At 49.8% G+C, this 22848-nt stretch overlaps 1 protein-coding gene across 5 annotated transcripts; it reads right to left on the bottom strand.

The window, feature by feature from the left end:
• Nucleotides 1–1230: 1230 nt before the first annotated feature.
• Nucleotides 1231–21039, bottom strand: RAB3IL1 (RAB3A interacting protein like 1). 5 transcript variants are annotated; one of them, XR_014590264.1, is made up of 13 exons: nucleotides 20681–21039; nucleotides 16675–16909; nucleotides 16411–16506; nucleotides 14901–14978; nucleotides 14124–14339; nucleotides 12298–12426; nucleotides 12099–12211; nucleotides 10394–10493; nucleotides 9733–9799; nucleotides 6842–9395; nucleotides 3054–3130; nucleotides 2228–2422; nucleotides 1231–1526 (listed from the first exon to the last, which is right to left on the bottom strand). XR_014590264.1 is itself a non-coding variant. In XM_083862690.1 (10 exons), exons 1-10 carry the CDS (start codon nucleotides 20815–20817, stop codon nucleotides 9313–9315), a joined length of 1254 nt encoding a protein of 417 aa, XP_083718816.1. In that variant the 5' UTR covers nucleotides 20818–21039; the 3' UTR covers nucleotides 6678–9312. The 5 variants fall into 5 exon arrangements, 1 of the variants encoding a protein (XP_083718816.1); XR_014590266.1 differs by lacking the exon at nucleotides 20681–21039 and adding an exon at nucleotides 19510–19756; XR_014590267.1 differs by lacking the exon at nucleotides 20681–21039 and adding an exon at nucleotides 17537–19497.
• Nucleotides 21040–22848: the final 1809 nt, after the last annotated feature.

The raw sequence follows: 22848 nt of genomic DNA, 5'->3' as shown, positions 1-22848 counted from the left end.
GAGCTGGAAACAGAGCTGGTTTCAGGGCAGAGAATCAAACAGCAGCCAGGGAAGGACTGGATTTGTTCTCCCCACTCACTGTGGGGGACTGGAGTAGGAGATGAGGACCAGGATGATCAAGTGTCTTGGTTTGAATAGACAGAACCTAACCCCCAACATCGAGGATGCCAGAGAAAAGCACAAACTGCAGCAAAGAGAAGCCTCTGGGTGTGTTTTGGGAGGAGAATGAGAGGTGGGAGAAGTTTGGGAAGGTCAGGGGTTCGGGAGGGATGCACGAGAGTGGGAGAAAAAATACTGAGGGGTGAAGGAGGAGAAATTAGGAATGAAGTGTCCCATGATCTTCCAGCATGGCTGGAATCTGCCTGGAGGGCTGTGCTGGAGACACAGGACAGGACAAGGCAGAGCTGGGGCTCAGAGGGGGTGGCAGGGACTGGTGACATCCATAGGCACCTCAGAGTGAGCTGGATCTCACACTGAGCCCCCCTCCCACAGCTCTGGAAGCAGGGACTCACTGCCCCCAGTTTCCAGGGAGAGACACAGTAGGAATTAAGGGACTTTCCTTGGAGTTCTCCCTCCAAGCATGGATTTGAGGAGTCTAGATCCCAACTACTCACTGAAATAGGGCTTGGGAGGCTCATCAGGACCCGTGTCCAGGCACCATCATTCCCTGCTGCAGGGGCTGAGCTCTCTGGCTGGATTTGAGGTCTTCATTAGGGCAAAGACATCCTTTTCCTCAGTAGATGCTTTCCCAAGAAAGCCTTCCTAACAAAGCCCTAACATTTCCAATGTTAAAACAGCAAACCCACATTCCTTATAGGACAGCTCCTGGGTTTTTTTTAATTCTTGAAAAAAAAAATATTAAAATTTCCAGTAACTCAAAAAGAACATTTTTTTTTCTTGTGTATTCTACCACTCAATAAAATCATAACTGTTTGTCAACCATACAAATGCTTTATGTGTTTTTTTCCAGAGTCAGTGGTGCTCAGGGGATTTGTTCCCTCTTGGAGTGCCTTCTCCCATACAAACTCACAAACAGGTGGCATGGAGATGCCAACTAAGCAAGTCAGGACATTTCTAGGGTGGGAATGTCACCATCCAGGTTTTGCTCTGAGATCAAAAGCACGTTCAAATTCAGAATTGTAAAGAATCAGGGTAGGATTTGACATAAGGGGTGATTCAAGCTCCAATTTCAGATTTAGCTTTGTAACTGGTTTTTGGTAGTATTTTTGGGTTGGTTTTTTTTGTTTTTTTTTTTTTTATTTTTAGCAATTCAAAAGCAGATCCCGAGCCAAGAACACTGTGGAAGCAAACTAAAAAAGGACCTGGACTTGCTTATTATGGCTTCCCTTGGTTTTCCTGGGGCTTTTTATGGAGGAGCTGTTACCCAGTGAGTGTGGAAAGTCCTTTTTCCACTTCACAGAATAAAATTAGTGGAATGACTTTGATACCATTGACTTTAATAGCACATATGGATTTCTTTATTAGCCTTCACAATCTCAGGATCAATGCTGCTGCTTCCTCTCATCCTAGGAACAAACACCAAAGGAAAGGAGATATTCCTGTCAAAGATTTGCCTGGCTACTCAAACTCAGCCTCCAGCCTGTCTGAGGAGGCAGCTGAGAACAAAATTGTTGTGAAAACTTCATAGAAACATTTTACAATTTTCTTAAAGTTCATTTTGTGCCCATTTATGGCTCATTCTGGGGTGTGGTGAGCACCTTGCAGCAGCTTTTCCAACCCACAGCTCCATCTGATGCTTTGGTGGGTTTTGGGTTGACACCAGCAGTGGATTTTTAGGTCAAAACTGTCTTGAGGTCAGCCCAAAACCTTTAACAGAGCTGGTTCTGCCAAATGAACCCATTGAAACCTGTCCAATCAGGTGGAGGGGCAGAAAAAGGAAACTCACAGGCTGCCAGCCTCAGGGTCAGGAGACAAAGTGATGGCCAGATTATCCTTATCTGCCCCCTAAAACCAACACTGGAGCTTGCCAGAGTCCACAGGAATTGCTCCATAGGCAAACTCATCCTGCCCAAAAGCAGGTGCCACGAGGTGTCACAGAACTCAAAACAGAAAATGACCCCGTTTTTAGGGCTTTCATTTCATCCCAGAATAAACAGGTTCCCCTAATGCAAACACAGGGGGCTCTTACACAAAAATTAACTGTTACAAATCGATAGCCTCATCCACGAACAATATTGCTTTTTGAAAAACATCACGTTTTACTTACTTTGCAGGAGCCCAGTTCTAGAGGTTTCAGGAAACTTCTTCATTATATAATTTGTGTGTTGCATCAGCATGGGGAGAAACAGCTTCATGGTGTTCAGATGTACAGTTTTTATCCCCTCCAAGCTGCCCTTGAACACTTTCAGGGATGGAGCAGCCACATTTGTGAGCTTCCTTCTTGCAACAGGTTTTTCAAACTCTGTTAAAAAAGAACAACAATAAAAAATCCACCCAAAAGCAACAGCAAGCTCAGCCTCTGAAAAACCCTCAATTATTTTTCTAGTGTTCATGCTGGGTTATACCATGTTATCATATATATTTTATTGAAAAATTAGCCTAAATTCCCCAAATATCAGATAGAAGCACTTCCCTATTGAGTCCTCCCTACAGCATCCTTCTCTCCTGGGGATTCTACAGAACAAGGCACTGTTGGAGCTGCTGTAAGGTGAATATTCCGTTCACATTTCAGCCACAGACTTATTATCCATTTGGAAACTATGTTGTAAAGAGTATGAAGGGAATAAACCAGAATTCCAGATGGAGATGGAAGATGAATCAGTGTCCCACAGAAAGTAAAATATCATAAAATAAGTATAAGTTATATAAATAAATAAAAATGTAAAATGAAAATAGAGGTGTTATTTACCCCCCACAGAGATAAGCTTCACTGGGGTGAATGATGATGTGTTCTAAAATATCCTGTGTCAGAGCTTTTCCACCTTCTGCCAACCACTGAGGTTTGAAGGTCAAGCCCAGGCTGCTCAGGTCAAGGGAGGCTCAGGAGAAATTTGACAAAAGAGTGGGAAAAGGCCAAGAAGAAGGATCCTCACCTGGAAGCACCACCTTCACCTGCAGCATCCTCCTGAGCACAGTTAGGTAACTCCCCAACTTCTTGGCCAGGTGCTGGCTGTGGGGATGACAATGAGAGGATTAATCACAGTAATTGCCTGTGATTGCACCGATCCTCCTTGGAATGGGTGTGGCTGGTTCACTTGGCTGATTAATTTAATTGGCCTCAATTAGCCTGGCCTTCATTAAGCAGTGGTTGTTTTTTTTTATAAAATATAGGAGCCATATTGCACTTTCTCTGTGTGCTTTTTCCCTTATCGCTTTTCTCTGTGTGTTTTGTTCCCTTATTGCTTACAGATGCCTGATAAAACCTGGAAGTTTGGATTCTGAGATGAAGATGCTGTTGGTTTCTCAGCTGGAGCCAGTTCCTGGTCTGGCATCTCCAGGTAACTCGCTCAGAGTTGAAATTATCATCCTTTGCAAGTCCACAAACCTTTAGGCCACGCTCACAACTCCAAATGGAGCAAAGCAGCACAGCCTGTGCTTCACCACCACCCTGGGGAGGGGGAAATAAAGTGTGAACAGAAATCAAAGCGCTGCTGCCAATTCCGTGCCTTGCTCATTCTTGTCTCCCTGTTGTGCTGAAGCTCACTGAGTGCTAAAACTGAACACCTGATTTGGTGAAGGTATGTGAGTGAAACGGAATCCAACAGCACTAGAGGGCAAGGAATGGTGAAGCCACAGTGTTCCAGCAGCATTCCAGCACCATGACTCCTTCCACATCCCTGCAGAAAATCAACAGCCCCACAGTAACAGAGTGTCTGGGCTTGAATGGTGCAGCAGGAGCTTCTGGGCAAGTCTAAAGCTGGATGACCTTTAGAGATCCCTTCCAGCCCAAACCATTCCCTGAAAAGGTTTCTGTCTGCAGAAAATAAATACAGAATTAAAAGCAAAGAGATTATAAGCTTGCTCTGCTCCATGATGCACAAATGAATCAAACACAGAGCAGAGGACGGATTAAGAAGCAATTTCCTTTCTGCAATCTCTCTCCAAACAGAGGAACAGTTTTTAAGGTCTCTTCTGAAATATTTTGTAAATGGTTTCAGAGAAGCTCTCCTGGATGTGGTGGTGTTGGGACAGAGATGAGTCCCACATGCTGCAGTAAGAGAGAGGCTTTGGGGACTCAGGCCATTTGTGTATTTTGAATGTGTAAAGCCAGGCTTTTAACACCAGCACAGTGAGAAGAAAGTAGCGATGCCCAAGTGCTGACAACAGAAAAATGTGGTTTTGGGATTTCCCAACTCAGTTTGTTCAGGCACTACTCAAACACAGCCCACGAGGTCTTCTCCGCAAAAACATCATTCCAATGTGAAATGAATCAGATTTGGAACCCAGTTTCCCTCTCCTATTAAGGACTAATATCTGCCAGAACTGCCAAGATTTTGGGGTTGTTGCAAAACTTCCTCTGCCCAATGGCACCATGGGATCATCAGACACTGCTCCAGCTCCCCTGAGACATTATTTATCACTGCCCTCAGTTTGATAGGAAGTTAGGTTGGTGCTTCCCTCCCTTTTCCTGGTTTTGCCAGATGGCACTGGTAGCCTGACAGAGGTGAAGGCCACCAAAGGCAAGGGACAAGTCACCTTTATCCAGGTGCTGATGCAGAAAGAGCAAAGGTGCTACTGAGATGTGACCCACCTAAGTGTCCACTGGGGTGAAGCACCTTAAATTGGCCCTAAGGTGATTAACACAGCAGAATTAGCACAGTGAGCCAGGGGAATTAAGGGCAAGGAGCTGTCCTTGAGCCAATCCTGTGGCTACATCTGCCAGAGGGGAGCCTGCAGCCCCAGAACCAGAGAGGGAGCAGAAACTGGAAGCATTAGCAGAATTAAAAGCTCAGGATGTTCTTTGTGCCCACACGGACATCCCTGGAAACTCTGTGAGCAGCACAGGACTGAGTGCTGGGGTTTGCACTGCAAAGCTTGCTGGGGAACACCTCCACCTTCAGCTTCCTTCTCCCAGCTCCCCTCTCTGGCACAGTCCCATGGGGAGCTGTTTTGGGACTTCTACTCCTGCACAAATGGCTTTTCCATCACCGGAGTCACTTGTAAGTAACTGGATTTGTACCAGTGACTCACTCAGCTTTCCCTGTGCAGCTGTTTTCTCCTACAAGGGGAATAATTTCAAGATTAAGCCAAACAAAACCTGAGGAGTACCTTTTCCTTCCTAGACTTTCCCTGTTGTCCCTGTGCTCCATCATTCCAGCCAGTGCTATCTCACCTCCTGAGTCAGGAAACCACTGGCAGCTTGGATTTATCACAGAATCCCAGAATGGTTTGGGTTGGAAGGGATCTCAAAACTCATTTCACTCTGAACCCCTGCCATAGTGCCTTGCACTATCCCAGGTTGCTCCAAGCTCCATCCAACCCAGCCTGAAACACTTTCAAGGACCCAGGGGCAGCAACAGCTTCTCTGGGCACCCTGTGCCAGGGGCTCAGCACCCTAACAGGGAAGGATTTCTTCCCAATATCTCATCCAAATCCACCCTCCTTCATCCTAAGGCCACTCCAAAGCCATTTTCCCTTCTTGCCCTCACATCCAGCCCCCAACTAGGCCAAGTCTCATTTTCTCTATGTTCCCTTTCCCTCCTAATCTACTCCCAAAGGAGGTCAAACATTCTCTGGAAGTTACATAAACCAGCACAAAGTCCAGCTGCCTTCTCAGCCTGGCTAAGGTCAACCTTCCAGCTCAGCCCAGTGAGCCTTGCACAAACATGAGAATATTGACATGATAAACAGCAAATCCAACCTCTTGGCTCCCAGCTCTGGTGGCACCACAGGGATTTGCTCCTATTAAGAACAGGTTGCCTTGGCAGAGCTGGCCAGCCCCAGCCCTGGGTGCCACGTGCACACTGAGAGCTGTGCCAGGACATCAGACTTTTTCCTTGCAGGGTCACATTCCCTGAATGTCTGAAATTACTGGAATTTCCCCATGGCTGGCCCAGTGTTGCCTGTTCTGCAGGGATCCTCACTGCTTTGATGGATTCATCCTATAGGAAGGTCAGGAAATCCTGGAAAGTCCTGACCTTCCTGAGGCCAGCTGCTTATCTTCTCTCTTTTCCTTGATTGCATCTAGTCAATAATAATAATTAAAAAAAACCCAACCTTTAATTCGTTGTTTTCTGGGAACAGGAACCATCCATCTCTGTGGGCATGTGGGGACAGCCTGACCAGTTGTGCAAAGACAGCCTGATTTACAGCCCTGAGCAAACCTGGAGTAATTCCACAGGCAGAGAAAGGACACAGCCAGCAGACACAGGGAACTGCCAGGAGCAACCAAATCTCTCTGGTCCCAGTTTCTCAAATACTAATATCCAAATGGTTAAAAGCACTTCATTGTGCACAACACTAACGTCCACCATCACTCAAATATCCCTATATCCCCTTTTCTCTCCCAAACTCGAGAGAAACGGGGTTGAAAACAAAATCAAGCAAGTCAAGCACATCTATTAAAGCAGATTTTTGAACTCCCACCCCTTTAAAGCTCTTTATTTTGGACAGGCTGGCAGACCCTTTGTGGGGGCAAACAGATGCAAGGAAGATTGCAGGAGGTACCAGAGGACCCAGAAACTCTACTTAAACTCTGGTTTATTTATGAGGGGAAAAACAGCAGGAAAGTTCTGGTGGAAAAAGTTGGGAAGAGGGGATATGATGTCTTCTCAGACATTAGAAGTTTAGGAGCCAATGTCACAGGGAAGTTTCTGACAGCAATCCCTGCTGACATTACACTGAAACACCCAGTCACAGCAAAGCATTTCCAGTCTCTCACCTGACCATCCCTTACAGAAATCCAAATCCTTCCTTTCCACTCTCCTGCTGCCCAATTCCCTTTCCCAGCAGCGGAGGGAAGCTGCAGGAATGTTTTCCTGTTGAGAGGCTGCAGGGATGGTCAGAAGCAGGTGGGACCTGGAGATGCTCCATTCTCCCAGGGAAGACAGGGAGGGAATGAGCGAGGGAGGACAGTCCCTGCCTGGGCTGTCTGTGCCCTCTCGTGGCTGCCTGACTGTGCTGCACAACTAGATGCGTGTTTTTTAATAGAAAATGAAATTAAATCCCTTTCTGTGCACAGCTCTCCCACTGTCATCTCCCAGAGGGGATGAGGAGATCTTCCACGTTAATGTGCAGAGCTGAGCAGGGAGGAGAGCAAGTGGTCTTCGTGAAACCAGAGCAACCCAAAACCTCTGCCTGCTGAGAGAAGGAGGGGACTGATCAGGAAAGAGGAAGGAAGAAGATCCTCCAATTACCCAGCACTCGTGCAGTGCTTCAAGCCAGCAAATTAAAGGAGACACAACCGAGCAGGAGAAGTCTCAGTTTCCCTCAGGAAGAACAGGTACCTGCTCTGAGGAATAAAAGCATCCCAAACCCCATCCTGTAGGCTTTTCTCTTGCACCCCAAGCACCCCAATCCTCCAGTTCCAACCAGGCTTGTAGAGGTTAATAGCAAATGTTTATCTTCCTTTATGAAAGAGCAGGGTGCAACCATCCCGTGGCCAATGGAGTGACTTCATTTTCCTTCACCAATTGTTCTCTCTGCTTCACTTGAAATGCAAGACAACCTCAAACAAGGCATTGCTCCAGCTCCTTCTGTCTCAAAGTGCTTTTCAACATGACACCAAGGGGGAAAAATACCCCACAAACGAAAAGACCTCCTACTCAGAGAAATCATCTCATTCCCAGTGCTGCAAATTTTGTGCAGTGTAGCAGCTCATGGCACAGGAAGACAGGGAGAGATCAAAAGGACAGGGGGAAGAGATGCAGGGAGAAATTCCAGGGGTGGAATTCACCTGAGATGAAATCCACAGCTGGGGAAATCAAAGCTGTGTTATTTCTCTCTCCCGTAGACAAAACCCAGCAGCTCAGTGGAAGAAAAATTGAGTTCCTACTGTAACATCCTCCAGGAGAGGATGGAATTATGGAGCTGAGGATGGGCACCAGCTTGCTGAGGGTGGCAGAGGGACAGGGTGACAACCCTGTCACAAATGAAAACTTGTGGTTGAGCTGATTCCAGATAATTTTTCATTTTAAAAAAAGGCTAAATTAGCTACAAAATACTGTCATGGCTTTAATAAACCTGGGTCTGAGTTCAGGATGTGTCAGGCCTGTGCATTCCTACAGCTCCAGTGACATCCCTCCCTCCCAGCACATTTTGGGGCAGGCAGGAACCTCGGTCACATCCTTCATGTGCACACAAAGAGGTCTCAGATTCCCTCGCCAGGGAATAGCAGCCCAGGAAAAGTTGTGATTCCCAGTGGACAGGCATCTCCAGGTCTGGTGTAACACTGGGAAGGAATCTCTGGGCTTTGGGACTGCCCAGCCTGGGCACGCTCCTCCTGGAGACACCAAGAACCCAACCTGGGAACGTGGGTTCTGCCTGAAGAGTGGGAACAGGACTGCCCAAAGCTCCCTCAAGAGCAGGAACAGCTCCAGGACTTGTTTGTGGGTGAGGTTTGTGTTTAGGAGCATCATGGGGGACTTCACATAAGGGACTGTCATAGGGTCCTGCATCTGCCTCTGACAACTGCAGCAGATTCCTTAGTCCAGGGGGAAAAAAATCCTGCAGCCAGCTGGGAGTTAGGGAATTTCCCTGCTCCCTTTCTTCTGCTGGAGGCCCCAGGTGCACAGCTCCAGCCATTCCCCAGCCTGCACAACCCAGTGCCAAACATCCAGCTAAAACCAGGAACAAATCCCTCTTTGTGACTCTGCTGGCAACAAGCTTCTCTCGCAGGCTCCTTGAAAAGGAACAAGGAAGTACTTGGAAACAAACTGTTCAAAATTATTGTGCTCTGCTGGCATTTTCAGGGCTGCTGTGGTCAGCAGGACTTTGGGGACAGCACCCTCCATCCCAAATAAACAAGTGGAACAGACAGCCAGCATCTGTCCTGACAGGCTGGCTCACAAGGAAGGTCCAGAATTCCCACCCTGCACAGGCCTGGCCTTGGGTTATGCCAAAGCAGGCTGCATATAAAAACAAAAGATTTAAAAAAAACATGGATATACACGACATATAGGAAACTCCAGAGTCCATGGATGGCCATTCCTGGAGCAGCCAGGGCCAGCCCAGCTCCAGGGGCAGCGTGGCAGCTGCATTCCAGTCACACTTGGAGGAGTGGGACAGCTGAAGGTGGGACTTGTCCCTCTTGCTCCTTGCTCCAGGCAGAGGGAAGGTGGGAGGGAGCAGGACAGGCACTGCACTCCAAGCCCTTCCTCCAGGAGCAGTTTCCTTCCAGGCTCAGGGCTCTGCTTACATCTCGCTGGGATAAAATCCAAGTTTGGCCAGAGACATCTCCCTCCGGAGCCGCATGACCTCCCAGTACATTGGCTCCACTGCAAAGCACAACAGGGGCAGAGAAGGGGAAAAAAACACCAAAAAATCGGTAAGGAGGGCACAGCTGGCCACCAGCTCCTGCTCTGCTGTGCTCCCAGCACTCCCAGAGGGGAGGCAAGCAGGACAGGCCCACCAGGTCACCCCTTACCAGCTCCACCCCAGAGCAAAGCTCCCAGGAAGATGATAAGCAAGGAACAGACACTCCACTCCTCCCCTCATGCTTTCTTTTGTCTTTTATCTGCTTCTCACAGACACCCCCAGCTGGCCCCACTCCTGTCACTCCAAACAGCTCCTCCCAATTCCTCCCAGTCTGCCTCCACTGGAGCCAGCTCTTACCATCCTGCCTCACCAGGCCTTGCTGGATATAACGGATGTAGGTGAAGAAGTTGCACACTGCTGTGATCTGCATGACAGAGGGAAAGAGGGAAAAAAAAAGGAACAAAGATTTGAGACATTACTTTGGTGCAAGTAATGAAAATTAGTCAAACCTGTGCACAAAACCCAACTTTTTGTGGGATCAGCTCTTCAAAAATGCAGCTCAGGACTCAGGAAAGAATTAACTTCTAAAATACTCCACTGAACAAGAGCTTCAACAGCAACATTAACAAATGATCCACCTTCTCCCTCCCCTCCATAGAAAGGACAGTTTGTTCCCACAGCCAGGCACAGATCTGACTGGAACAGCAACAGCCTCTAAAGAGCAGAAAATTATTGTGTTTTACAAAAGGGAATTAAATAATAACAATTAAGCCAAACAATCAGAGCTCTGTACTGAAAGAAATCATGGAAAGTGAACACAATGAAGGTTATCTGAAAGCAGAAGGAAGAGCTGGATCTGCCCCCTAATCATCATCAACTAAGCCAACTCAACCTCAGGAACAACCTCAAATCCCACAGTTTTTCCTCAGTTCCAGGGCTGACCCTCAGGAACTCATCCACTACAGGGCATGAAATAATTCTGGAAGGTCAAAGCACGCTGGGGAGGTGAAGGACTCACCCTGGCCCTGCAGTAAGGGGAAATGTAGTAGTAGCTCCCAGAATCCCCCAGCATGATCCGGTGCTTGCAGGTCCTGGGGAGGCCACTCAGAGCACATTTCCTGCAGGAAAAGGGAAAAGCACTTCAGCAATCCAGTGGCACAGCACAGATCCAGCAATTCAGCCACCTGGGGAGATGGAAGTGAGAGGTCAGAAGCCACTCCTGGGTTAGGCATCGTGAAGAAGGAAAAAAAAACCAAACAAACCCTTGGCTGATATTCTTTTGCTCCTGGAAATATTCCATAAATATAAAGTTTAGGAGACTTTAGGTGAAAGCACCTTTTCCCTGACACACAGCCCCAGAGGAAACCACAGGAAATATTAAAGGGGTGAGGCTGGAGCAGAGCACAACCAATGTCCTCTGGTGTCTACACATATTCCCCCATGTTCCAGGGCAGGTGTATCAGCTTTCCTGGGTGAGATGTAAATCCATTGGCTGGGCACTAAAGCTGGCCTCAAAACAGGTAAATCCAGCACTTGAGCAGGATTTGCACATACCAAGAACTCAAAACAAGCCAACCCCTCCTTGGGCAGACAAGAAAGGAGCTTGGTGGTGAAAACAGCTTTTTCCAAACGATCAACAGCAAGGGGTGCAGCATTCCTTTATTTTCTTACCCTTTTCTCCTGCTATGTGCAAGGCAGATTATCCCATCACCACTTTAAGCAATAAAGCAGAATTTTCTAGTGCACAGTTATCACCATGTTCCTCAGGGACTCAGTAGGAAGAGGAACATCACTCCCAAACTGCCAAAAAAAACTTCTCTGGGGAGCCACAGGCGGTGAGAGAAGAAGGGAGAAAATGTCTCAGAGAGCTCCTGAGCTTGTCCCTGGGCTTGTTTTCCACTGCTCCCAAGGCAAACATTAGCCAAGAGTGGAAGCACGGGTTCCAAGTGTCCTGATGCAAGGAGAAGTAATCATTGACCAGGTACTAACACAACTTGAGGAGATGAAATTCCCAGGAGGTGCAGGATGACCAAAAACTTGGTAAACAAGATACCTGTAAGGAGTCACATATTTGAGCATTGCAACATCCTGGAAAAGAGTGACTCTGACTTGATTGGTTCCACTTAGTGTAAAACCACAGGTATCTCAACTAAACTAACCAAAATTGCCTTAAAAATCAGTGTTTTGCATCTGGGAAAAAAGAGAACAAAGTCCTTTTGGGTCTTTTATTGCAAAAGAGCTCCTTCTCACCCTGCCTGGGTGGAACTTAAACAGGGTTAAAGAGTTAGGTCAGCTCAGCAAAAGCCTCCAAGCTGCCACATGGCGCTGAGTCAGTGACTTGTTAATGCTTCAGAGACCTTTGATCACTGGCTGAACAATAAATATTTCACTTATGTTAGGATTTGTGACCAGAAGCCACTGCAAAGACAAAAAAAGTATTATTAAAAAATCAAAAGGAAACTGATAAGGATAAACACAAGGATGGGTTTGTTTGGGGAATAACTTGCAGGAGAGTGGTAGGAAAACTGCACATCCCTTCTATCACAGGGACACCTTGGAAGATAAGAAAATACTTAATATCTGAATAAAACCCCTCCTCTTTGTTTGGAATATCACATCACTCCTGCTAGTGTGAGGTGGCCCCAGGCTGCTGTCACACCACTCCATGACAGGGGACAAACCAGCAGCAAGGAGGGGACAAGGCAGAGAGACACAGTCCTTACTTGGGGCCGCCACACTCTTCTGTTGCCACCTTGCCCACAGGGACAGTCTGGGAAGCCACTGGCTCGATCGTGAGGGTGTTCTGCTCCACAGCCACTCGCACCAGCTCTGACAGCTGCAGCAAAACAAGGGAGAGAGGGATGAATTCCAGGAAGGTAACACTCCAGAGCTGCCAGCTGCTCCTGCTTTTCCAGCACTCACCTCCTGCTTGGTGAAGTCCAGACAAGGTCCTACATCTTCTCGGTAAATTCTGTCCAGGAAGGAGCAAGATTTCTCCAAAGTTGGAGATTCCTTCCAGGCCTGGAACTCGGCAAACAAAATGGAGTCGACCTGCAGTGAATGTCCAAGGGGAGAGGGAAGAGGGAGGAATGCCATATCAGAAGGTACCTGTTACTATGCAGGAAACTCATGAAACATCTGTTCTGGCATCTGGAGAGGCTCAGACATCACTGAAGTATCTGAGGGAAGCTGCTCCAAGGATCTCTCGTTTCCCACCCAGCAGCAGTTCTGTGTCAGAGTGGCACAGCCAGCCTGGGCTGTGTGTGCCAGAAGCCTGCAGGCACCTCTCTATCCCATTTTCCACCAGGTGGCTTTTCCTTCTTCCTGTGGCTGCAGGAAAGCCACCACACAACCACTGAATTGATGAAGTGCATGCTCAACCCATGGCAGGAATGGTGGGAGCAGCTGAGGAGCAATAAGAAACTCTGTGGGATCTGGCATTTAAATCCCAGATGGATCACTGGGCAAAGTACCAACATGACTGACAGAGCAGCTCCTATAAGCCCAACAAAAGCTTCTGAAAGGAAAAATAAAAATAAGCTGAGCAACACAAAGAACATGAGTGAACACAGCTGGAAAAGTCCAGATTCCAGCACATCCCCTCTGTGCCATGGAGACTGCTCATGTGGGACCAGCAACAGCTTCAGAGCCACAATATGGGGAAAAAAATGGAGAAAAACAAAATGAAAGAAAATAAATGGAGATTAGCATAAAAGGAAGCTGGAAATGAAAGGCTGGAACTGTGAGAGGCAGGTGGGTCCCACCCGTTCCCAGAGGTTGGTTACCTGCTGTGAGGAGGAGGAGGAAGCATCTGCTCCCAAGGCCTGCCAGCCTGGCTCATAGGTGATATGGATAGCCTTCCCAGGGAGGATGCAAAGGAGCAGGGAGAGGAGAGCAGGGAAACCAGACTTGGAGGGCAGAGGGAGAGACAGACAGTGAAGGAAGAGGTTTAGAGAGACAGGCAAAGAGGGAAGTAAAAAACATGAGATACAGAGAAAGGCTCAAGTCCACCCCTGCAGGAACTGAGCATCGTCCTCATGGCAGTACAGGGCCTCAGGCCACATCTTTAGACTTCAGCTTGAGGTGCAAAAAGGGGAACCATTTTTAGGCTCAAATTAAGATCTTTCTCACAGAGCACCAACTCTCTGAATGCCAGGTTCCCTTTTATCATGTCTCACATAAGGATTCTGAGGGGCAAAAAAAATCCCATTTTTGATACATAACACTGGGCACTCTGGAGGCTGAGCCCTGAAATTTGAAACCTCAGGAAATCTGCACCCTGTGAAAGTTGCCTCCATGAAGAAATGGCAGATAAAAATCTTTAACAAGCTTTTGTGTTCCTGCAACAATTCCTCATGACACAGGCTGCAGTTTCCAAAAAAATCACTAGTGAGACATATTCCCCCACCACATTCTTCTTCAGTTTCATTTTTCCTGACCAAGTGCCTCCTATTTGCTTCCCAGGACAGCTGTGTCCGCATCTGTCCAGTGGAACTGGCTTCTGCTCAGCAGCTTTTGATATCCGCTCACAGTGCTGGCACCCCCTTGGATTTGCCCCTCAGTGATCCCTCAGCTGCTTCCTGTCCCGACAAAGAGAAAATCCCCACAAAAAGAAACCCTCTGGCACCTGCCTCAGCACAAATTTAGGGAACAAGGCACAAACAGCTGCTCAGTGAGACCACAGAGCTCTGTGGGGAGCTCGAGCTTGGAGCTCCCAGAAGCGGATGCAGCCAATGTCTCTGCCCCACCTCTTTGCATTCCCGGCTGACAGGCTCTGGAGCCACGTTGTGGCTGGCAGCTGACACCATGGCACTGCTGGTGCTCTTGTTCCGCCCGTGGCCCTTCCTGAAGCCAGCCCTGGAAGGGGTCTGCAGCTGAGGGTGCAGCTCCCGGTTGGGGGAGGAGGGCGTGGATGTGATCACCAGCGTCTTCAGGGCTGTCACCTCTGCCTGCAGCATGTCAATCTGGGGACACAAGCAAGAGTCACCTCAGCACCTGCTGGACTCCAGTTTGCTGCACCCCATTGAACATTGAAACCACAGGGAAGCAGCTACAAGCCCAGCCACGAAGCCTCTTCCCATCCTCCCAGTGCCACCATAATTCAGAATTTTAAACAGCAGCTGTTTGGGAATCTACCCCTTCTGCCCCAGGCTCTTTTCAGAACCAGTAACTCTGAAGAAATTTCTCTCTCCTCAAGATGGAGCCATTTGAGCAGGCCTGTGGTGCAGCCCTGTCAGGAAATTCCAACTCCCCAGGTCCCTCCTCTATCCTTCCATCCCCGAGCAGTGACAATTAAACTAATTTTTTCTCTGGATCCATTTTCCAAATGAGAATTGGATCAACAGGAGACTGCAAGGATGTCTGTGAGGCCTTTTCCCTCTCACTCAAGTGTCTGCTGGAAAGGGACCAGAGCATCTCAGAGAGATGGAGCTGCACTTCACTCTGCTTAGCCATCAAACAGCCCTGTGGCCAGGCTGGGCAGAGATGCCACCACATCACCCTCAAAAATGAAGTCACCCACTCACCTTGCCCCGGGCCTCCCTGAGCTGTTTCTCTGCCGCAGCCTGTTTGGTGTTGGCTTCTCTCACCATCTTGTGGGCTTCCTGCACCAGAGAGAGTTTTAATCCACCCACTGCACCCCACACAGCCAACAAGGCAGGTCACAGATCTGCCACATCAGGTGTTCCAGGCAAGGGGACAGACATCCCTGCCACATCCAGGGGGTTTGTTCCTCAGCTGTGAAGAGCCTTCCTCAGGATTTCCCAGAGAAGGCTCCCAGTACCAGAGCCTGGAGTGCATCCCCTTTCCAGGAGTGTAGCTGGCCAAGTTAAGGAGTTTAGCTAGCCAAGGTCATCTCTCACGGATAGGGCTTGCTGAGAAGAATGCCAGAAGCAAGGATCTGCCTTTCTTTACCCTTGAGAACTGCTTTAACATTAGAACCCCCCTGTTCACACCACAGCTGTGCCTGCCCCTATTCCAACAGCTCTGCCACTCCAACCTCACCTCAGCCTGGTTCCTGCAGCCACTGCAGCCTTGCTGGGTGATCCCTGCACTGATTCCTGACCCTGACTGCTGCCTGTGGCTTTGATCCCAATCCAGACTCGCTGCTTCACATCTTGGTGAGGGCATTGCTCTTGCCTGCCTTGTTATTGCACTTTGCTCCCACTTCCCTTTCAGAGCAGCTGGTCCCCAGTGCCCCAGGCATGGCTGTGACACAGCAGGACCTGGAGCTCAGGTGGGGACCAAATGTGGAAACTGGCTTAGAAGCTTCTCCCACAGGAAGAGGGGAGCAGGATGAAGCCCAGCTGGGCCCTCCCTGAAATCTGGAAGCAGCATCTGGCCAAGGCCACCAAAGAAAGGAAGGGAATGGGACAGCCCTTGGCTACATGATCTACAAGATCACCCTGTGCTCAGGCAGCCAAAATTTTGGGAGGCGGGTGCTCCCTTGGCTTTCACAGCTCTGTGTTTCAAAGGCACAGATGGGGTTTGGCTTTCCTCATTATCCAGACAGATCCAGACATTAGAGCTCCTGGTGAATGGGATTTTGCCAGGATATAGCTTGGCAAGAATCACATTACAACAAAAAACCCCCACCTAAACAAAATCAAACCAATAGGCCTTCTAGACACTCACTGAAGCTGGGTGGATGAGGACATTCAGCATGGTCCTACCCCCAGCAAGGGCTGAGATGAGCCAGGGAATCATTTCTATTACACAGCAGCTGCCCAGACTACAGAGCGGGCATGGAGAGGGACAGGGAGCTGTGCTTGGCTCCAGCTCCAGGAACTCCCACATTTTGGAGCCATAACTACTGTGCTCTTTATGCCACCCTGCAGCTGCTAGAAGGGAAAAGAAATCCAGGTAAAGGCTCCACCTGCAGCACTGGCCAGCTCTGCTTCTCCAAATAGGAAAGTACAACAGGGGAGAGGAGGAAATTGTGGGAGGAGATGGCTGGAAGTCCAGAGAAAGCCTGTCTTAAAGGAGCTGGATGTAAGCTTAGCTTAAGAAATGATGGGAATAGGAAGAAGGTGGTACCTCAAACAGGCTGGCTGTTAACTCCTCCAGTTCCTGCTCCAGCTGTTCCCTGACTTTTGACAATCTCTCACATTCTTTGTCCTTGAGCTTCAGCTCCTGTAGAGGAAATGGAGAGGGATAGGAATGCCCTGCCCGAGCTTGTCAAACACAGCCCTTCCTCTCCATCCCAGCACCTGATCCCTGACCCAAGATTCCTGTCACCACCTCCAGGAAAGCCCCCCTGCTCCAAGGTGTGCCACCCTCCCCAGGAGTTCCAGGGCTCACCTTCTGTGCCTTGTGCAGCTCATCTCTCAGGAACTCAGAGCCCTTTTCCCGGATCTCCACTGAGGAGCTGCGCAGCCGGGACACGTTGAGCTGCTCCGTGGACTGGGGTTCATGCACCCCTCCAGCATCCTGGCTTCCACTGCCTGGCTCCTCCTTGTCACCTTTGGATGGCATCAAGGGCTTCCAGTGTCCCACAGAGGGTGAATTCTGGCTCTCTTCCTCAAAACTGACCTGGCTGTGGCGTAACAGCACAGGGAAAATGAGTGTGGGGGTGATCCAGAGCCTTCCTCCAACACTCACAACACATCCAGCCCCAGGCACGGGCAGTGGGAATGAGGCATGGAGGGTGATGGAGAAGAATTTGGGCAGCAACAGCTGCACCTGTTCCTTTGCCCTGCATCCCTATGGAAGTGCTTTACTCTTTTGGCAGTCCTTATTAACTCAGGATGAGGCAGAAGAATTAAGGACAGCTCCTCCAGGGATCCCATTCTCACCTGTTGTCCAAGAGAAACACCCTGCAGATGGATTTTTAGGATTCTAGGACACACCCAGTAGACCTAAGGTCAGACTGCCCTACTGAAGTAGTAAAAAGGAATACAGCTTTCCCATTTCTATTATAAAGACCCCAATCCCCTCTGCTGCCCAATCCAGCCCTCCTCTACCCCCTGCACCTACTTCAGAAGGAAAAAAAAGATCTATTTTTAACAGATTTTAACCTATTTTACCACCTATTTCCCACTGAAATCCTCCACAGAGCTGTCTAAACCAGTCTATTTTCCTCAAGCTGGGTCAAAGCCCTATTTTTTAGTTCCAGTGGCCAGCAAGCAGAGATATCCTAGAAAGAAGAAACCAGAAGAGTCACCTGGGACAACTGCACCCCCGTGTTCAGTAGGCCTCTGTCAACTCCCAAATTAACAGAGATGCTGGAGAAGCTTTAGGAATGGAAAACATCATTTGAGTGCCTGCATGCAGGGCACTGTTGTCACTGCAGTGTTTGCATTTCTCCTCTTCCTCACTGAAGTCTCCCCATGGAATCTCCGTCCATTTGAAGGCAGGGGCAGCATGTCCAAGCCTTCCCCACGTGGAAGTTTTCTATCCTACCCAGACACACACACACTGCCCCGCAGATTAACCTGCTGCTCCTTATCTCTGGCTCACAAGCCCTGGCTGAGCTCTGGTGACCTTCTCTTTGTGCACCTCCTCCCACTCTCCTGGACACTGCTCCTTGCCCACCACCTCCTCCTGCCCAGCAGCCATCACCTCTTTTTGCTCGGGTTCACTTTTTCCTCTTCCCTTTGCCCCATCTCAGTGTCTTCCTCTCCTGCATTCCAGCCAGGCCAAGCTCCTTCCCCTTACTCTGAGTCCACACAGGCTGAGCTTATCTCCTCAGTCCCAGAGTGTCCTATCATCTTTTCCACTCTAATTTCTCCCTTTCTGTGCCCCCAAGCTGTCCAAGACCCACAGCTGTCCACAGCCACCTTCCAAAGAGGGAACAAAGCAGCAGCTCCCAGCTAAATCAGTTCAGGTATCACGTGGAAAAGCACACATGAAGAACTCTCTGAACACTGGGAAGAAATCACATCAAAAAGGAGCAAAGAAACCAGAGCACAGAGCATAAAAATAATAAATAAAAGAAGCAGCAAGGAAAAGGAACATTTCACCAGACTACTGATACAAATACACTTAATCTAACCCACAGGAAGAAAAAATAATGTTGTTCCTTTATGACTCTCTAATTCTCAGCTGAAAGTTGCCTCAGGAGACAGATATTTCAGCGTATTTCCACACACTACGAAAGAAAACTGGAGGATATGGAGGAATTAAACAATCCCACCCACACTCTGTAATGCCAAAAACATATCCTGGAAAATCATCTATGATGGAATAGCTCATTCTTTCTCCATGCTGTGCAAACGGAATCCCTATGGAAGCTTTGGCTATGCTCTGGATTCTGTTCAGTGTCCAGGTGGGGCTCTGAAATCCAATCCCACAGACCAAAGGACCACCACAAACACTCCCTCTCTTGCTGACTGGCAGCCAGCTGCCTTTCCAGGAAAAATGGATCATATCCTAAGTGTCATGCACTGACACAAGAAATGCAAACAAACAAACAAACAAAAAAAATCCCCAACACCCCACAACCTTCTACAGTTGGTTTCTGTAGAAAAAGCAAAAAAATGTGCAAGATCTGCACTTTTTCCAGCGGGCCCCACATGTTTCCTGCAGCGCTAATCTGACGGGGCTGTTTCCCCTGCAAGCAGCCTCTGGCTGTCTCCAGGTTCAACCCTCACCCGCAGGTTTGGGAGCGGGGACTGACTTTTCCATCCCCACCGGGATGGATGCCTGACCTGCACCGCCATAGACCAGCATCAGCCCAGAGTGGCTCATCACCCTATGTGTGCTCAGCATCATCCCTCGAGTGTTTGGCAAAGCATCTGGCAGTGATTTATTGTATTTTTATGCCATTATATTGTAGAAGAACACACATTGGTGTTTCTTGTCTTTGCCTCGGGAATGAAACGCAAAGTCCCGTGTCTGGGGATGCTGCTGCCTCCCTATTCCATCTCCTTACTTGGCTTCCATGCAACTTCTTCCCTGTGAGGGTGATGGAATGGACTTCCCAGAGAAACCATAGTTGCCCCATCCCTGGAAATGTCCACGCCAGGCTGGACAAGGCTTGGAGCAACCCAGTCTAGTGGAAGGCGTCCCTGCCCGCGGCAGCAGAAGATGAACTTTAAGAGCCCTTCCAACACAAACCGCTCCAGGATTCTACGGAGACACAGAGCCCCGGCACACTCCTTCCGCCACTCCTTCCCCGTCCAGACCCGCACCTACCCCCGCAACATCGCTGGGTCCCGCTGCTGCTGCTGATGCGGCTCACGGCGGAGGCGCGCCCGCCGCCACCCCCATGGCCGGGGCAGCTGCACCGGGAGCGGGAGCCGTGCCCGAGGGAGAAGCCGGAGCTGTGTCCGGAGGAGACTCCGGAGCGAGAAGGGGAGACCCGGCCGGAGAAGCGGGAGCCGTGCCCGGAGGAGGCAGAAGCGGAGCAGCAGCCGTGCCCGGAGGGATCCGTGCCCGGGGGAGCCGGAGCGGAGCCCGAGCAGCCGCGGCCCCGCCGCCCACGTGATGCGGGCGCGGCTGCGTCCTGAGCGCCGCCGGGCCCCGGGGCCGCTCTGCGGACACCGGCACAGCCGCCTGGAGCCGGGAATTAGCGGGGTTTGTCACCCAGCAACTCAGCGCGGGGCGGTGAGGAGGTAAAAGGAAATGTCCAACAACCGTCCCTCCGCTCCGCTGTTCGTCCCCGGCTCGGAAATGCTCCTGGCTTCCTGCGCCTCCTTCCCGACTGCGGGATGGGGAATGGGGGCTGCTGCCTTTACTGCTCCTTCTTCCTCAAGAGGAGGATGGATGCCTCACGCTCCGCCCCTGCTCCAGCGTGGGGTTCCTCCCACGGGAGAAATCCTCCTTCTCCAAGGAGTTCTTCCTGCACTGCCCCAGCGTAGATCCCTTCCACGGGGTCAGTCCTTCAGGACCAGGCAGTTCCAGCGGGGGCTCCTCTCTCCACATGCCCTGCCAGGACCCTGCTCCGGCACAGGCTCCCTGTGGGGTCACAGCCTCCTTCGGGCATGCCTCTGCTCCAGCGTGGGCTCCTCCATGGGCTGCAGGTGGATCTCTGCTTCCCTGTAGCCCCCCGCTACCTAAACAGCGCCACACAAAGCCGATACAGAGGGAAAACCTGGGATGTAAATGCAGGAAAATGGAAGGATGGGGGAAAATCTGGCTGGGGGAAAAAAGGCTGCTGATTGTCCAGGGTTTCTGTACTTCGAGGGGAGCACTGGGCTCAGAACCCAACAAACCCAACAAAACCTAACTGGGCTCCCCAAGCAAACCACTCCTGCTGTCACCTCTGTCCCAAATGGATCCCATTTCCACCTGTGGACTGACAGCATTGGAATTTTGAAACAAAAACTGCTCCTGCCCTCAAAGAACATTTCCCATCACATCCTACCTTTCCATTGCCCTAGGCTTTCCTCCAAGCTGCCGTATGCCTTTGGAGCCTTCACACACAGCAACAGCTCCCTCCCTGCTCTCAGCTTGTCGATCCTCTGCCTCTGGGACAGACCCAATGCCAGGAGAGTCAGACATGGTGATCCTCGTGTCCACTGCAGGAATTTGGTGTGGATAATACAAAGGGAGCAATTCTCTGTCCCAGCATCTCCTGGGTGTCCATGCCACCTCCAGTCCTGCCCTGCCTCATGGCTGGGACCCACAGGGACAGCACAGGCCCAGCCCATGCTCTGAAGGCTGAGAATGGAGTGTCTGGGATGTTTGTGTCTCTGGCTGCAACCTTTGCTATCTTCAGGGAACTTTTGGGAGGAGGTGAAAGATCTTCAGCTCTGCAGAGCAGCACTAGAAGTAATTAGTCTTTGTAATTATTAACTCCCAAGGCTTGGCCAGCAGTGACAGAAGGTCCTCAGATTAGAAAGGTAGAAGTGCTTCCAGGAGCCAACAAAGGCAGGAAGGATGAGAACTTATAGTGCTGACAGGAAGCTTTGAGAGGGATGTGCTGGAGATGCTGAATCCCAGCCACTTGAAAAAGTAACTTGTCACAAGGGGGAGAGTGGCATTTGCTCCCCTCTTCTTCCCAGAAGAGAAGCGGGACAGGAAAGGAAAAAGGAGAAGGGGAAATAAAAGGAAGGAAAATGACAAGAAAGAAAAGGAAAAAGGAAAAGGGAAAGGGGGAAGAAAGGAGGAGAGTAAAAAGGCAGACAGAGGCTGGGAAGGGCAGGAAGAGCAGGGATTATCTTTGAGTTTGGAAAGCAGGATCTGACCTGCTGACACCCCTTACCCAGCAAACTCAAACCGGATGTTATTGCCATGGAAAGGAGAACAAATAGCCTAAAACTCCAGGTCCATCCACCCCCTCCTGGCTGGCTCCTCAGCTGTGCCCCACGTTTGCTCTGCTGGCTGCAAGGGCTGCAGCAAGGCTCCTCTGGGGTCTCTGATTTCCAGCACCAGCACATTTGAACCTCCCTTTGGCACCTAATCCTCACCACAGTTCCTAAGGCGAGAGAAGAGGGACTTCACTAAGCACCCCTCCCTCATTTTCATGCTGTACACACTGAACTGTGTGCCATCATTGGGAAGGTGAGAGATTTGTCACCATCCAAGCCCCTAAAAGCAAAATGCAAAGGGTCGGATGGAGCTTGGCACAGGGACAGGCACCCCCAGCTCCCAGGGCAGCCCAGACTGGCACAGAATTAGTGAGGAATTCTGCAGCATAAGCCTGGGAGTCCTCACAAAAGCACTGCAGGGTGACTGGACGCTCTTCAAACATTTCTGTACCGCTCAAATCTCTGAGTAAATCCTGTCCATGAAAAACAGCATCTCCCCAGACACTTCCCACTTCAATTTTTTAAAAATTATGTCAGATTCCAAAGAAGAACATAATTTGGAGACAGAGCTGCCTCTGTGTCTATCGCAGCACTGAAACTGGAGAAGGGAAAGGGATTTCACCAAGCTTTGGGACCTGCTGTCCCTAAAAACATTTACTATTCTCTGGGATAGAGCAAGGAGGGCACTGTGCCTTTCCCAGGCAGCTGCTGCTAACTCAGCATTGAGACTGGCCCTTTGGCATTCACAAAACAGGGATTCAACTCCCAGCACAGCAATTCAATCTCTACATCTTTAACATGGAGAAAGTGAGGATGATTCCAGGGCTCTGAGGCTGAGGATGGATGTCAGCACCTCTTTGCTTCCTGGTTTGCTGAGCAAGGCAGGCTTTCTTCCTCTTCTTTCTTCTTTCATCCCCTTCCTCAGGGTCTGAGGCCACAGGAGATGTGGAAAGATATCCAAGCAGCTCTTCCACGCTGGTAGCCCCTCAGTTATTTCCTTTAAAATATTAAATTCCACACATAGCTCCTGCTGTCCCAAGGGCAGCTGTGGAGCACACGAGCTGCCAGTGGAGCTGCTCTCAGAGGAGGGCAGCAGAGGCCCCCAGATGCCAGCACATCCCTCCACAAACAGCGGGACACTCAGGGGCTGTTGTTCCATGTCCCCAGGAGCAGCCAATCTGCTCCCAACAGCTGCAGGAAATGTGTCACCTGAAAGCATTTTGGTCTCCCTGCTGTGTGAAGGATGAGAGTTCAGGCACTAAGACCCTCAAGATCTATCTCA

This window comes from Zosterops lateralis (genome assembly GCF_965231275.1).
Source record: "Zosterops lateralis genome assembly, chromosome: 6".
Lineage (NCBI taxonomy): Eukaryota > Metazoa > Chordata > Aves > Passeriformes > Zosteropidae > Zosterops > Zosterops lateralis.
The sequence above is the reverse complement of the archived record's forward strand: the minus strand, read 5'-3'. Positions and strand labels throughout refer to the sequence as shown.

Bases quoted from the DNA above. Each gene is read 5' to 3' on its own strand.
- RAB3IL1 (XM_083862690.1), bottom strand. From the start codon at position 20,817: ATGTCTGACTCTCCTGGCATTGGGTCTGTCCCAGAGGCAGAGGATCGA. The intron at 16,507-16,674 runs GTGAGCCCTGGA...TTTCCTCTACAG, and splicing joins AGCTGCACAAGGCACAGAAG to GAGCTGAAGCTCAAGGACAA. The intron at 10,494-12,098 runs GTAAGGACTGTG...CTTTTCCTGCAG, and splicing joins GAAGAGTGTGGCGGCCCCAA to GAAATGTGCTCTGAGTGGCC.